General features: G+C 43.3%; 1 protein-coding gene and 4 long non-coding RNA genes across 7 annotated transcripts; 3 read left to right on the plus strand and 2 right to left on the minus strand.

Annotated features, from left to right (window-relative positions):
- The first annotated feature begins 10,282 nt into the window (after positions 1-10,282).
- LOC134869897 (uncharacterized) lies at positions 10,283-12,547 on the plus strand. Of its 2 annotated transcripts, XR_010166465.1 has the most exons (4): positions 10,283-10,600; positions 11,489-11,739; positions 11,912-12,059; positions 12,285-12,547. It is a non-coding gene; the product is annotated as an uncharacterized LOC134869897 (long non-coding RNA). The 2 variants fall into 2 exon arrangements; XR_010166464.1 differs by having other exon boundaries at positions 11,912-12,547.
- Positions 10,679-12,537, minus strand: LOC134869896 (uncharacterized). Of its 2 annotated transcripts, none has more exons than XM_063891851.1 (3): positions 12,259-12,537; positions 11,917-12,051; positions 10,679-11,731 (listed from the first exon to the last, which is right to left on the minus strand). In XM_063891851.1, exons 1-3 carry the CDS (start codon positions 12,409-12,411, stop codon positions 11,222-11,224), a joined length of 798 nt encoding a protein of 265 aa, XP_063747921.1. In that variant the 5' UTR covers positions 12,412-12,537; the 3' UTR covers positions 10,679-11,221. The 2 variants fall into 2 exon arrangements, with proteins under 2 accessions (XP_063747921.1, XP_063747919.1); XM_063891849.1 differs by having other exon boundaries at positions 12,253-12,537.
- A 10-nt stretch (positions 12,548-12,557) lies between the features above and the next one.
- Positions 12,558-13,546, plus strand: LOC134869898 (uncharacterized). The gene is made up of 3 exons (XR_010166466.1): positions 12,558-12,714; positions 12,855-13,373; positions 13,450-13,546. It is a non-coding gene; the product is annotated as an uncharacterized LOC134869898 (long non-coding RNA).
- LOC134869899 (uncharacterized) lies at positions 12,601-13,568 on the minus strand. The gene is made up of 4 exons (XR_010166467.1): positions 13,444-13,568; positions 13,248-13,350; positions 12,872-12,979; positions 12,601-12,706 (listed from the first exon to the last, which is right to left on the minus strand). It is a non-coding gene; the product is annotated as an uncharacterized LOC134869899 (long non-coding RNA).
- A 242-nt stretch (positions 13,569-13,810) lies between these two features.
- LOC134870007 (uncharacterized) lies at positions 13,811-16,193 on the plus strand. Its single transcript, XR_010166485.1, has 5 exons — positions 13,811-13,930; positions 14,013-14,134; positions 14,866-14,910; positions 15,041-15,133; positions 16,080-16,193. It is a non-coding gene; the product is annotated as an uncharacterized LOC134870007 (long non-coding RNA).
- The last annotated feature ends 266 nt before the right edge of the window (positions 16,194-16,459 follow it).

Raw genomic sequence — 16,459 nt, forward strand, 5'->3', positions numbered from 1 at the left:
AAGTAACAAAAGTTAAGAATGATAGAGGCGCAGAAGTAATTCGTAAAAATGCAAAGGAAATACAAAAACTGGCAGCGGAAATTAATACACCTTTTTCACATACGGATCCAATCAAGAGCCCTCCACCTTATAAGAAGGAGGCAACCATTGAGGAACTCTATCCCCAGCTCCCAGTGATCATTCAAAGGGCTGGTTATCGCATCCGAGATGAAGATGACCAAGTAATAGAAACGGGATGAACAAAAACAACTATAAGAATGTATCCAAGCACCAAAAGTATGAAGAAAACGACCCGTTTGGAAACTGGGGGGAAACTGAGGATCAGGAGAAGGAACTCCGAGGATGATGACCAGAGTGATCAAGGAGAGGCTAGGGGCGGATATGACCCTGCAGTCAGGCGGATGCTGGCTAAAGCGGAAAAGAGAGGAGATAACACAGAGGCCGAAGAGGACTCGAGAGATGATGAATCTAGTGAATGTGAGATTGGAGACAACGATGAATATTCAAGGGGCGAGGGTCCCTCGACGTCCATAGGATTTGATCCTACAACATCCAGTACTACAAGGAAAGAAGACAGAAAGAACGTTATAAAACAGACCGAAGAAATGATCGACGAAAGTGTAGTGTTTTTGGAGTTAGCCACTACATTAGAACGTAAAAGAAGGTTGATATGCCACATAGAAGAACTGCGGACGGAGAAGGAAGAGCTGCAAGGAAAACAATCCCGAGAATTAAATGCAAGATATAGATAGAATCTGAGGGTGAAACCCTCTTTATTAGTCACATACATGCACACAGCAGAGCACACATAGTGAAATTAGTCCTCTGCATTTAACCCATCCTAGTACTAGGAGCAGTGGGCAGCTATCGTGCAGCGCCCGGGGAGCAATGGGGAGGGGGGATTGGAGGTGTCCGGTGCCTTGCTCAAGGGCACCACAGCAGGGCCTAGGAGGTGAACTGGGACCTCTCCAAGTAGCAGTCCACCTTCCATATTTCAAGTCTGTTCAGGGACTTGAACCGGCGACCCTACGATTCCCAGTCCAAACCCTACTTACTGAGCCGCTGCTGGACTATTTTTTTTTTTTAATAGATAGATTTGAATAGATATTCACTTCGCCCAAGAAAAGGAACACTTAAGAAGATGCTTCCAGTAATGGTTCGTGGACAGAATTTGGAGTACAAGCCTTGGCAGAATACGGATATGTCAGACATAATGGAGAAGTTACCTACTCTTCAAGATAGAGTCTGGTGTGGACAGTGGTAATGAGACTTTTGGAGTTGGAGAACAGATGAGGGAGTAGAAGGAAGTTGATTCATCAGTGACAGCTCAGGAGGTTAGTCTATATCTGGAAGAGGAGTTTGTTGATTTTGATAGGTTACTAGAAGATCGGACTGATCAATATCATGCAGTACAAAAGAGAGACGCGACATGGAAGGCATATGGATTCGATTCTTCAGTGTTACAAATGAAAGATAATTGGGCAAGTAGGAACTTATGGTTCCAGCAGTTGACCCATTACATAAGGTCGGTTAGAGGATTTAATTGTCCATGTGTGGTGAGAGTTCCTCCACCAGGCACATGGCTTTCGATTTTAGAGACAGTGCCTCAACCTTTAACTGCTAAATGTCAATCTTATGCCTTATCGTGGTTGTTGTATAAGCAGCAATCAGAAGCAGATACGGTGATGTCATTGTGACAGAGTTTATTTTGGCCCAGATCAGATTGTTTTTGGTTAAGGGACTTACCTTATACGGATCTGCTTGCTCAGCAGGAAAATAGGTTAACAACGGTCCCTGAGGCAATGGAGGTAAACTCTGAGGGCCAGCACCTGTTTTTGTTCAAACAAAACTTATGATGGACCAGGCATGGTTATGGGAATATCTGACTGTGATGAGTATTTGATAACCTTGGAGAGGCGTGACCGTACGGTTAGCAATGGACAGTATGAGTTGAAATTGTATGTCCCACACCGCGAACAGCATAGAACGGTGCTGGTGAAGGATCAGTTTTTGCCTGGTAATGTGACTATAGGGAAGTTCAAAGACTTTTGGTGGGTCTGCGGCGAGAAGGCATATATATACGTATTTTTGCCATATGGGTGGACAGGATGTTGTTACATGGCAACATTGAAACTTCCATATGAGATCTTTTCTATGCAGAAGGGGGGAACACATGATAGGAATCAATCTAATAGTCTCTCCGAAGGTAGAAGGAAAAGGGAGTTGGCACAATTTCATAATTTGGAGTCCTACCATTGGAGGATCAGTATAGGAGAAAAATGGGGTATAGGGCTATTTCCATGGTATGGTGTGACACTTTTGGCAGATCACATTGATAATATCACTTATACCTTGCAGGGGTTTGCTAATGAAAGGGGGTTTGACTTCTTATCCAATACTCAAAAGAGCCATAGGTTGACATTGTTAAAGCATGATATGGCGCTGGACTATATTTTGGCCAAACAAGGTGGCCTATGTGTGGCGTTGAATTTAACCGGAGAAGCTTGTTACACGTTAATTCCAGATAGTTCGGACAATATAACTAGTGTGATAGACGCATTGAAGCACATAAGGGATGCGTTTGGCCCATCACAAGGAGCAGGATGGTCTGCAAATGCTTGGTTGCAGGACAAATTCGGACCGCTAGGAGCAGTATTGGTTCAAGTCATGGTGGCAGTTCTCATATCATTATGTGTGATGTTTTGTTTCTGTACGCTGTTATTAACCTTTGCAAAGGCTATGATACTGAGATGGGTTGGTGTTGTGATGCCTGGTGATCCATCTCAGATGCCATTATTACAGGTGGCTAGTATAGATGCCGATGAGGCGGAAGTGTGGATAGAAGGAAAGCTACTGGAGAAATATCCATATTGAACATCTGATTCTGATATACTCATGACATTTATATCTATTAGAGTGTTGTCATTTGGTAGTTATACTGGGGGTTTTAGGTTTCGGGGGAATATGGAAATCATAACCTATAATAATATGATATTGTGAATCTGACATTATAATCAGTGTTTGATGTTTTACTTTGCATCTGTTGTTTTCTGCAAAGATACTGGTTTTTGTTTTTCTTTCCTTCCATAAAGACAAGGGGGGAATTTACACTGGAGGGATCCAGACACTCAAAATGAACAATTACAATGGACTGAAGGATTCTGAACAAGGACGCTGTGACAAAGTGTTCAGATTCGACATATGAGCGACACTACACTGAGAGTCGTCAACGCTGCTGCAGAGGAGCTGCAGTGTGAACCACTATTGTGTCTTTTTCTTACATATATTTGTATGAGTTATACTTAAACGTCCATAATATTGTCTCTGTACCAATGTGTGAGGAATGATGTTATCTGATATTGAGTAGATATATTGGGACCTCAGATGTTTTCTTTTTCTTTAACGCCTAGGGAAATTGAGTCTAGGCAGGGAAAGGTCCATTGGAAGGTGCGATGGGCGACCAGCCAGAATTTGGACATTGTTTTGATTTTGGTTTCTGGGGTTTCCATATGTATTATGCTTAAGTTACATTCTACACATATTGTTATACATAATTAGAGGTCCTCCTTTTGATAGGTCTGGAATACTTTGTGTGGTTGCCTAAGGCAGAGGGGCCCTGGGAGAATTTTCCTGTCTAGCTTGTTTGAGGGTAACTTGGGAAGATGGCTGCCGGGCGGGTTTTTCGCTCCCCCACTCCATAAAATTGTAGTAGTGTTAAAGTTATGCTGTAGAAAGCATGTATTGGAGGAATTGTTATCTATATCAGAATTGTAGTCATGTATGGTTTATTATTTTAGTTTCGAGACACTGTGTAGTCTCGAAGGGGGGAATATGTGGTGTATTAAATCTGGTGATATACAAAGGTAGATACTCTCTGAGGTCATAGGTTGGGTAAGAGGAATGTTGGGTGGTAGGAGAGTGAAAAACAACATGTTAGGAGGCCCCTATGAACTGACCTAGGTCACCTTAGTGGGGCACACATTGTTATTGACTACCTCATGTGAGCACACGCACTTTGGTTGCGCACACTCATTTTCTTCTATAAATGGCATGCACAAAAATAGTTCTGGGGACTTCCACAATTGGCTCTGGGAACCTCGTATTGCCCGTGTTGGGGTATGATACTATGCTGTTGTAATAAACCTTATTATATACAAACTGGTGTCTCCGGAGACTTCTTCATCATCTTCACAAACATCGCTACAAGATATACCTCAGGGTCATGACCGAAAGAACGAGATTGCGGATACAAGCGGCTGAAAGGGGATTTCTCTGCAGGGTGGCTGGCATCTCCCTTAGGGATAAGGTGAGAAATTCAGTCATCCGGGAGGGACTCGGAGTAGAACCGCTGCTCCTTCGCGTTGAAAGGAGCCAGTTGAGGTGGTTCGGGCACCTAGTGAGGATGCCACCTGGGCGCCTCCCTAGGGAGGTGTTCCAGGCACGTCCAGCTGGGAAGAGACCGAGGGGTAGACCTAGGACCAGGAGGAGGGATTATATCTCTTCGCTGGCCTGGGAGCGTCTTGGAATCCCCCAGTCAGAGCTGGTTGATGTGGTCAGGGAAAGGGAAGTTTGGGGCTCTCTGCTGGAGCTGTTACCTCCGCGACCCTGACGGAAAAGCAGGAGAAGATGGAAGGATGGATGGATGGGAGAAGGACGCGTGGCGTTACATACTAACCACGCCGCCTCTACATCTCACTCATCGATGCTGCAATGATACTATTGCGTGTTTAATAACTGATAAACTTCAGAAGGATTGCATAATAGAATATCGTAGGTGAGAGCTTCAGGACATCACTAACAAGATGGCGATGGCGACGTCATAAGAGGACCCGCCCCCGACGACGTCAGCCTATAGAAGAATCCGGAGAACCCCATGTGACAAGCGGCCGACAGGATCCAGCCCCCGCTACCAACCAAGGAGAGCACGAGACCGGAGCACGTCTTATTTCAAAGTTGTTTATTTTATGGCCGGAAAGGGGTGGTTCTATAAAACATGTTTGTATTATAGAACCGGGCTCTCTTTTGTTCCGGACCGCCAGACAGTAACTACTGATGAGCTCCACTCAGTCAGCGGCCTGTGGACATGTGTACCGGGCTATTGAGCCACAGCTGTGAAACTTTTTTAAAACCTACTGCTGCATCCTTTTATTAAATACTCCTTTTGAAACTTATATGAGGGGCTTCGCTTCGTTTCTTTTAATCGACTCCTGGGCTTCGAATAAAAGAACATTTCCTACAGTAGCAATTCATGTTTCGTTTTATACCGGTGGAATTTGACAATGATCTACCTGGGCTTGCTCATGTCAGTGGGCTTTGGCGCGAGCGCTCTGTGCGCTCTCTCAATGTGGAGCTCTGTGGCCGCGGGAATGTCAAGTTTTTCTCTGAGAAAAGTCTCCACAAAAGTTTTCACCGAACTCCCCTCCTCATTTTCAGGTACATTGTATCTTCTGATATTTTCCCTTCTCGATCTTCCTTCCTGGTCAACTAGCTTTTCTTCGTGTTGGCTCTGAATTTTTAGCATGTTTCTCACCACTTGCCCCACCGTTTGCAGCCTGGTTTCCACCTCGTCAACGCAGTCTTCTGCTTCCCCGATTCTCTGGTTTGTCTTGTTAAGCTCGTCTTTATTATTGCCCAGCTGGCGGCTGGTCTCTTTTCGGAAAGCTAAAATCTCCTCCAGAATAATTTCCACGTTCACTTTCTCATTAACTTTCTGCCGTCGGCCATCTTTTTCCGTCGGCGTTAGATTCTTCCTATTTCTGCTGAGTTTTTCTTACTCTTTTCCCTCGTTGTCCTGCTGTCTCACTGAACAGGTTTTAATCACTTATTAACAGGACCAGTGCTCGAATTATGTTTTTGTCTTCAAGGGGGTCTCTCTATTTTATAAAAACAAGTTGGACTCCCCGCCCCCCCCCCATAACCTATCATGTCAATTAAATAGCCGCGAATAGGTGCGAATGGCGCTTTTGCGCACGGTAGACACAACTTACACGCACAACACAACAGACAGATTTTTTGGGGTTTGTTTTACAGAAATCGGTTCCATTTAATTTAAACATATTATTGATTGATTATTTCATTCCAATATCGCAATACATACAAATACATAGATTAAACATATTCTTTTGAATTTCAGTTTAGCTAGACTGTGAACTTATGCATTATGTAGCCTATATTGGCTTTGTCAAACAACATAGAAGAAAGCGCAACTTCAACAGACATTCTCAGCACTTGTCAAATCATGTAACCCAATGAACGCATATATAGACAAAACACTCGCATCATGTAGGCCTAACAATTCAGTTCGATGCTCTGATCATGTTTGACCGTGTTGGGCTTTACGGAAATAGATTAAACATATTCTTTTGAATTTCAGTTTAGGGACAGGCTAGACTGTGAACTGTTATGCATTATGTAGCCTATGGCTTTGTCAAACAACATAGAAGAAAGCACAAGTTCAACAGCAAACATGACATTCTCAGGACTTGTCAAATAATGTAACCCAATGAACGCATATATAGACAAAACTCACCCATCATGTAACAATTCAGTTCGATGCTCTGATCATGTTTGTTGGGCTTTACGGAGACAAAAGAGACCAAACTGCCCTGCTCTCAGCTGGCTGGGGCCTGCGCCCAGGAATCCATGATGCTGATGTCCGGTGGCCACTCTTAATCCATGAGTGGACAAACGGCACGGGGTTGAATTTCTCAATAGGAGGTCCATTCAAGTCAATGAATAGCAGGGCAGTGAGGCTCGCTGCACGCAGTCCGTTCCTAGTTTTATCGTCTGTGTCATTGCAAGCCGAGAAACCCCTCTCACACTCCGCTGAGGTCGGGAGTATAGTGCGGCATGCGACGATAAGTTTCTTAAGAGTATTCCCCTGAGAACCTTGAAGCTTCCAATCTCGGAATTCCTCGATAGCCTCGGTAGAAGATTCACAGAGGAGTTTTGCGAATCTCCCCACTTCGCGCTCTCCAAATAGCATTAGGTCTGACATCTCTGCAGGCCAAAAGTGCTGATCTAGAGGCTTGAGCATGGCAATAAGTTCACTGTCAGGAAGACGTGATCTGAGATTATAAAGGATGGACTGATAAAACTGGGGTTTATTAATCTTAGGCTGCGTTTCCCTAAGCACAACGCCTTTGAACCGACCACTTGCTATGCCTGCGCGAATCTTGGATTTCGTTTTACCGGCATCTTCTTTCATAGCAGACAGTATCTCGATGGTTTTGATGGATTTGTCTGCTGCCATCCACCAGAGACGTCTTTCATCACTGCCAAATCGGAGAGGAAGCCAGTAGATGTCAGATGCTTGAGTAGGCCACCATACTTCGCCCTCTCCACACCGTTGCGCGAGGCATCTTCGCTGGCCATTGTAAAGTGCTGTGCCAAAACAGGAAAATCTTTCACCACAGCTTTAACTGTCCGGAAACTGCTTGCCACCCACCTGATTGTGAAGACTTTGCCTATTTTTAAAATCTGCATGTTTAGTTCCCTAGCAGCATTTTCAAGCTCCCGTGCGTTTTTGGTGGATTGGTGATACAGACTATGAAGCTTTGAAATAAAAATGTCAAAATGGTTGCACCCAGCCACAGCCTTCAAAGAATCATTAACAGCTAGTTCTAATCGGTGTGCCAGGCAATGTACATCCTGCAGTCGAGGGAAGTCTTGTTTAAGTCTCTCAATGAGTCCTGTATGCCTACCGGTAAGGACAGCGGCTCCGTCTGTGGCTATGCTGATGAAGTTCCTCTTAAGAAATTCTGCCTCTATCCCCACATTTTGAAGACTGTCTTTTAACGCATTGTTAAGAGATCCTGCATCTCCTTTTTCCAACTCAACAATGTCCAAAAACACGTTCTCTACGTCTCCATTACCTGTTACATCGCACCTCATGTAGATAATCATATAGGAGCGTCCATGCACAGTGCTTTCATCCAACGTTATGCTGATACGTGAGTCGAGTTTCAAGATATGGGAAACAAGTCTTCTTTTCATTTCATCTGCTATATGTTTCACAATAGCAGCACAGGAGTGATCGGAGCGGTGTGCAGGGCCCACTGTTGCACCATTAAGCTCATTAACTGTCATGATCGGCGTCATTTTGGTGTATGGCAATCTCTCTTTGGCTATAGTGTACGCCGCCCTAAATGAGCTTGATGTAACGTCGATGGCAGCCAAACTCAGCTCTACAACTTTGGTGGGCAGAACATCTTTTTGTTTTAATTCTGCTATCTCCACTGCTCTTTTATGAGCAAGGCTGTCCCGGTGCAGGTAAATCTTCTTACGTAATTGCTTTTGCAATGAGCTACTGACGGTCCCATTAACCCATGCATCCGAAAGGTGCACCCCACTTGTACACAACCATGGATTTCTCTCCTTCCACGATTGCCACTGTGTGAGCCCCCAGTTCTGAGGCAGGTGGCGCAGGTGCTTCAGTTCCATATCGGTCCCGGACCCCGACCCCGTCTCCGCAGCCTCTTCTCCGTCCAATTCCTCCTCAACGTCCTCATCATCATTGGTAAGTGTCCCAGCTAAAACATCATGATGACTGGTTGTAGCCACAACGTCCTCTGGCTCAGTAGAGTTAGGCGCCTGGCTAGAACTAGCTGTTGCTAGGCCATTTTCTGATTCTAAATCTGCAACTATTTTTGTTTTTTTAGTGGTAAAACCGAAACTGGTCAGGGCCGAATATGAATTCGGTGCAGGTGGCCTTTTTTTCGGCGGCATAACTGGCAATTACATTTAAATTTAAGATGTGTTGTTGGTCTTTACCTCAAAAGCACATTTTTATGTGACTTCTTCGGACTTGCGAGTGCTGTCAAATCGATCTTATCCAGTTTGCTCACGTAGCCTAGTGGTGTGGTGGTGAAGTGCAGTATGCTGCGCTCTTGAGCGTATAAGCACGTCCGGTATTAGCCTATTTTAATGTAACGTCTTTAATGGTTGGAGACCGCAAAGGGATGGATAATGAGTGTTGTTTACGATTAAATTACAATGCAATATATGGCAGACACCTTCAGATATGAGAGACCCCCTCAAACATTTGACTTTGTTGCTTTCATGGGAGCCAGTCATCACTCTATGGGAGCTCGGCTCCCTCTGGCTCCCACGTAATTCGAGCACTGAACAGGACGTTTTAAAGTTTTGTCGGAGGAGATCGTGTTCTAGGCTGCCATCTCGGAGGGTGGCGGAACCGGAAACCGGTGTGCCATTTTCAATCAACTTGATGCTGACCACCTCTCGGTCTCACACTCACTCACTCAAGTCATCCAGTCGCATGCACTTTGCTGCCGCATCTCGTAAACGTTTTTCGTTCAGTTGCTGCAACCTCTTCAGTCATGGCATTGTTCTGAAAAGGCGATGGCGCAGTGTTGGTTAGCTAGCTAGCTACGCGATAGCTAATTAGCTTAGGCAATACTAAAGCACGAGCCAGACAAGTGTAACGTTAGCTAATAAGTTTCTAACTACCAAGCTAGTCAGCGTAACGTTAGTCAGCTTCCTGTCTTACGTTAACGTTAAGTGGTACTAAAAACAGAAATGTTTGATTCAGTTAAGCACTAAATAAGTCAGCTATATATCTATCGATATCTTTCTAGCTTCTCAGTTGTTCTCAGTTGCGCTCCCGTTTTCAAGTTCAAGTTGTTGTCTGATGCAGATAGATTTGAATGATGCGACGTATGACATGCGACGTGCACGCAACCAATCCAAGCTACAATGACTAATGCAGTTCAGAGACCAGACCACTGCACTAACGCTTTTAAAGCAACTTTGAGATTTAACAGTATCAGTGCCACAAATGCCATGATGGCCGTAGGATGTACAATTATTTTCAGGGCATCACGGCCAGACCGAGGGGCATCGACGGCCATGGCTGTCATTGGCCGCCGTGAAATTCCCACCCTGGTCACTACCACTGACAGAGGATTACTCAATAAGTACACAGCAACAAGTATGTCATAGTACTTGTGATAATTGCAACTGACTACTATTCCAACTATATCAGTCTTATGAAGAACATATTTATTAAGTGCGAAAAGAACATATTTCTATCCCTCATCAAAGTTAGTTGAGGCATAACAGTAAAAATCGCAGCTGATTCATCTTTTTTTGATGCTTTTGAGCTTTTTGGAGCAAAATTAAAAACAAAAAAAAACAACCCGTGTCTGGTTTCTACTTGTTTCAATAATACCAGAGAACTTTTAATATTGACGAGAACGTTCACTCTCAAAACCGTTCCGGTATGGTACTGCACCTGGGGGGCGCTGGTGGGCCAGTGCAGAATGAATGTGGTCCTATGGAGCCCCACCCATAGATTCCTACATTTCTTTGGATATAATTTTTTTTTAAATCACTGCTATAGTTTTTTAAACATGGAATGGATAATCCTCACAAACGACACATAGCTAGTATTTTATATTCGCTTGATTTTGACTAAAATTAGGTTTTTGTAAATCGGATGACGTCATGCGTGATAAATTGCTTTACGGCACCTTGTGTCTCTCCTTCCCTTTCCTTTCCCTCGCAGCAACAGCTGCATACGATCGCAGCTGATTTGGCTCCGTGGGACTGATTTGAACTCGGCTCTACATGTTTTGAAAAGGTGTGACATTATTTGATACTCATAATTTATAAATCTTAACAAACAATTAAGTGTTAATGAAGACTTTCTGATGTGAATATGTCGTTTTTGAAAAAATACGTTATTTGGTTGCTTCAGTTGGCTATATTAGCACTGTGAGTACTATTACCAGAGGGAACTTTGCTAACGTTAGATATGGTCAGCAGAAAAAAAAAGCTTTGACAATAAAAGTGTGTGGTTAACTGGTGAAAGTATGATGCTGACGAGTTAATACAAGCGTGTATGAAAACAGTTTGTCGATTATATAATGTTAACATATTGTTTTAGTCATCCATCCAAAGTTGTAAGTGAGATCAGAAATGGGAGCTAGGCTAAAGCTAAACGATATTTGACGAGATGCATAGATCTTCGTGCTCCCGGCGCCATGTGACCTTATCATTTTATCTCTGTCACATTCACATATCATTCATGTACATGCTCATAGTTCTGTGTAACTTACACCAGTCATAGACATGACGAGCTACTGTTATCAAAGCAGTTAAAACAAAAAAACCTTCAAGAGAAAAGACACAGAAAGGTTGATATGGTTTGTTGCAGACTAGTCAAAAACAAGCCTGCATTCATTTATTTATACTGTATTAATTAACTTGTAAATGTAGATACTTTTTTTTCTGCCACCTTTTTCTCGTTGATGGCAGAGAGGCCCCTGTTTCTTATCCGGATCTCTGCCCCCAGCCTACACATTGTACATTTTTTAATCGAGATTTCCTCGATTAAAAGGGCATGTTCCGGGTGGTCTCTGTGGAACTCTTTGAAGGCCTCTGTTCCCTCCAGTGTCTTCTCAAGGTTCTGTCGTACCCCACTCTTTGGCCAGAAGGTATTGATGTTTCTTCCAAATGCCTCCTCCAGATCCCTCACCGCATTAAAGAACCTGGTTGAAGGCCTCATCAAATTCGCGTTGGGAGTGAAGCGTTTGGCTTCCAGAAATGGGTGCTCCTGTGGAGACGCGTAACTGTGATCATGCAGTGTGGAGCCCAGCAGCAGCACTTCACAGTGATGACAGACCTGGATGGCTTGATCCTTCTGCAGCATCCTGACCAACCAGCCGGCAACATAAAATAGCCCCTCTTCGAGGATACAGTCACCAATGGTCTATGGAGGTAAGCGGAAAAAATCTTAGTTTACATGTAAGAGCATATATAGGATGTATTGCATATTGTAGCTTGTCAATTTGCATTTATATTTTAATAATATATCAGTGTATTGATAATGTAGTTAGTTAGGATTTTATGCAAGTGAAATGCAGTGACTGTGTGTTGGTTGTATAATCAGATGACCTGGTCCTCCACAATATCCTGCGCCACCATTTCCTCAGTGGTCCCCTCTGTAGGCAGTGTTTTGGGCTGGAGAGTGAGGGTGGCTGGATTGTGGTCCCCGGGGGATGGAGTGGTGGGCTGAGGTAACATTTCACTCTATGGAGGTAAGTGGAAGTAATGTTAATTCACACGCAAGACATGCAAGGGCATATTTAGGTTGTATTGCACATTGTAGCCTGTGCATTTATATTTTAGTTATATATCAGTGTAGTTTGTATCATTATATTTGTATTTTACTTTGTATTATTCCTGACCCATAGTTATTGTTATCATAATAACAATGTTGTCTACAATGACCTGCACCTCCATATCCTCATTGGTCCTGGAAGGTGGAGCGGCGAGTTGAAGGTTGGCCAGAAGAGGAAATCCGGCATCTTCCTCACAGTTGGAGGTGTTCGACAGTGATGTCATGATATGCGACACACTCAGCCCCCTTAATGCTGCCGTGAATTCCATGGCGCTTGGATTGTATTTGTGCCCTCCTTTGCCACGGATCAGAGAGAAAAGGTTCTACTCACAACAGAAGGAGAAGGTTGTTAGTGATTTTAATTGCTTAATGCTGCTCTCTGGTCTTAATTATGTTGTATGTTTAAGTTCAGGTATCCACTGGATTACCTCAATGCAGTCCTGTTTGAGCTTGGAGGTGCACAAATATTTCAGGCCAGCAGCTGTGGTACATTGCTTTGCAATGTACAGAATGCTCCTGATGGTGGTGATCAAGCCATTCTGGCAAGGAGGTTTGCGCTTGGACCTTTAGTGGTGAGTGAAAGGGGGATCAGTTTAATTGTTGGGGATCAGTTTAATATTTGGGGAGAATTAATAGTTCATATACTTCAATAGTTCATATAGTTAAAAGGATGTCTGTGCCATGTTTGTTTATTTGTTTACTTTTTCACTAGATTTTTTGAAGATCTACCTGAACTGCCATCCTGCTATCCAACCCATGGAGCTGGCCAGGAAGGTCTCCTTCTCCTGATTTCCAGCACCAAGGGGCCTCCTCCACGGGTTAGAGTCCCTAACAGATCTTGTTTATAAAGACATGGCATCAGTGAGACAGGCGAATAAATGGTTACAAAGGTATGAACGTGATTTATGGTTATTTTGTGCTAACAGAGATGTGTCTGGAGCTATTTGAAGCTTTTTCACAAAAACAGAGTGGACAAGCTCATCAGGAAGGCCAGCTGGTGGCAGGGGCCAGAACACTGAACAGTCTAGGCTCTATACTGGCCAGCCCTGCTCACCCACTCCACCCCCTGAAGGTGGTAAACAGCAGTTATCTTTTCACGCTCTACCTTGAATTTAGGACGTCAAAAAGTCTGTTGACTTTGTCAATGAAGTCCGCGGTGCCCTTGGCCTCAGGTGGGAGTCTGTTGAGTGTGACCATTGCAGAGATTCCTGGGAGAGAAGATGCTACTATGGTAAGTTTTGTGAGTGAAATGGAAAAGTGAGTGGAATGTGTCTGAAAGTGAAGATGTGTCTGAACCATACCAGCAGAGACTGAATGGCTGAATATCTGAGTGGCCAAGCTCACTCTCATCTTTGAAAAAGCTGGGAGATGGATGTGCTTGTGTGTGAGCTTGGGAGCCATTCGGATCGTGTGCTGCCGATCGATCTCATAGAATTTGGCGATGTGGTACCAAAGAACATTTATTCCCTCCGTCTGAAAAAGGTAAGTACATTTTATTTATGTATCCACTCACTCACATTTTAAGCCACATTTCAAATGTTGCTTGCTTTAAGTAAAGTTCTTACCTTCAGGCCATGCTTGTGGAAATTATTCCTGATGGACTTAATGAGATGAGGGACATCAAAGATGATGGGAATTTTCAGCCCTTCTGCCTCCACACAGTGGGAATCATCCCCCCCCCCCTGAGGGTCTAGAGTGGCCCCAAGCAGGTGTAAGGCCCGGACATTGGTGGTGGCTTGGTCACACACAATTGCCTGAACCTAACATGTAGAAAAGTATCAATGCATGGTAAGGATAAAGGTGAAAGCTGTATGTTATGCAAAAGAGATGGTTCTGAGTTGTGTGTTCATTGTACTGTACGTACTGTCAGGCCTATAGCCTGCAGGTGGTGAATGGCTCCCCTGATGGTGTCTGCAATCTCCTCCGACAGCATGGAGCTGGAGGAAAAGAAGTATCCAATTGGCTGGAAGACATTGGGAAAGTGCTTGTTAGGTATGTTTCTCACATAATGAATGATTCCATTCTCAGTAATGGAATAGAATATAAATGGTTGTAGCTTACCTGCTTCCACTTCCCCAGGATTCCCCTGGTCCTCAGGACCATTGCCTGCTTGGCGGCATTTCCGTTAGCGGACACCCCATAAATAGTGTCCGTTTTTCTGTTGTAATCGAACTGCCTTTTTATGGCCATTTCGTCAAAAATTAGTGTGCATAGCCTCTCGGCAGATGTCATAGAAGAGACCTTCAGTTTCATCTGGGCGAGAATCCCATGGAGGTAACCTGGCTGTTGGGGATGTAATCAGAGTTGGAGATCAATGTGTAAGTTCTTCATTTACTTTGAAAAAAGCCAAAATCTAAATTGGATACCGATCAGAGGAGAGGAAGATGAATTGAACTGAAAATCTATCCATCCATCTCCCACAGAACATCACTAGTTTCTCACACTGTTCTGATTTGATATAGGTCTATAATAAGGTGTATTATTGTTGTAGCCTAGAAATCTAGATGCATCCTTGCAATATTTATATAATATATAGATTATCTACAGTACAGGGTTTAGATCTAGTCAGTGTGCAAGTGCGCCATATCAGACAAAACCTTGTATTCTTGAAATCTTCATTGGGATTGTCTGTTTTATACATTTTTCTAAATTTGGTCTCTACAATGATAATGTCTCACATGACTTATTGCAAAATGTTTATTGAAATAACATCTTTCTTACAGAGAAGTATCCGACTCGTGCCGTAACGAATCTGTGAAGAGTTGTAGGTGAGGGCAGTGCAAAAATACTGCGCAAATATATGTAATTCTTAGGGCTGCTGTGTAGAATTTGCAGCCCCATTTCCTTCAGAGTCCTTCCAAATCTCCTCCCTCTACCCTTTTTCCCTGCCTCTGACAGCTGGGCCCGGATGAAATCACGGCACTTTTCTGAGCAGTTGGGCAGGATCTCTTTAAGGCTACATGGGGAGAAAATGTTAAGTCCAAAAAACAAGTGTGTACAGCTACATTATACTATTTCCAAAAGTCAAAACCTTTATGCTGTTGTAGACCTTTGGTAATACATTTTGTGTATATGACATATACAGGAAAAAGTAATAGAAATTCAGATCAGGAAAAGGAATGGAAAAGTTAGGGCATTTTTAAGTTTGACTTCAAGTGGGTACTCTGTAATTGTACACCTTATTCTGTGACTGTGTTTTACTTACACTAATGAAACCTCATCTTATTAACTTAGGGCAGAATTTTCCGATGTGCTTACCTGCACACCTTTTAGGTCAAGTTAGTCTGTGACTAAAATGTCATAAGGCCAGTTGTGTATTCTTGCAACAGACTTAGGACTTTTGCAAAATGCGTGCAGGCTGAAAAGCACACAGCTATGCACTTTTGAACTTTTGCAAATGGAAGAATTCTGCCCTTATTGTTTTGTTGGCCTTACTTTGACTGTTTAGCCTTTCGTCCCTTCGACTTTTTACGCTTTGCCTTTTGACCTGCACCCTTTCTTTTAAGCAGCGCCACCTCAGCCTCCAGTTCTTTAATTCTCTATAAAAGACACAAAGGCATAACTTCATAACTGAATAGTGAAATGCTACGTCATTGAACAATTCAACCTCATTTTTCTTGTTTTTCTTCCAGAATCTGCTCACTGAGATGGTTACCTGTCTTAACTGCTCCTCCTCTGGTCCTTTCTCTCTCTTTTCATCTGTCCCTTTTTGTGTATTTGCCCTTTCCTCTGTTCTTTCTCCTTCAGTGCCTTCTTCTGTCCCTTGTACTTCAAGAGCTCCTTCAAGAGCTACAATTTCCCTTTCCTGCACCTTATTCTTTTCATCTTTTGAAAGTTTATAAATGTTAATATTAGTCAGTCTGTCATGATAATTTATGAACTCTGTTAACTCATCGTTTATTGTCATCTTACCTCTGTTGATTCTCTGCCTTTTCAGAGGAGGAGAGGCAAGCAGTGGTGGGTTTCCACAGTTCACCAATGTGGGGATGGCTTCTTGTGTGAGTGCTTTTCTTCCATTAGACTAGTACAGAACATGAAGGACATCGTCAAGGACAGTAATGTCACTGTTGACTAAAAATGTTTCACTAATGCTACACACCAGCACAACTCACTTTTCGAAGAAAGCGCTCCTCAAAATGTAGCTCACACACCACATATCCTCCCTGCATCATTTCTGCATGGGACAGACTAAGTCTGAGGTCAGCCCTTCTGATATTAATGAGCCATCTTTTCCTCCTGAAAGTGAAATCTGATTAAATGTAGTCTTTTTGGACCTGTGTTCTGTTGTAGGTGTCTTGGTTTTAATTCCGTTTCTGT

Source organism: Eleginops maclovinus, chromosome 9 (assembly GCF_036324505.1).
Source record: "Eleginops maclovinus isolate JMC-PN-2008 ecotype Puerto Natales chromosome 9, JC_Emac_rtc_rv5, whole genome shotgun sequence".
Taxonomy (NCBI): Eukaryota; Metazoa; Chordata; class Actinopteri; order Perciformes; family Eleginopidae; genus Eleginops; species Eleginops maclovinus.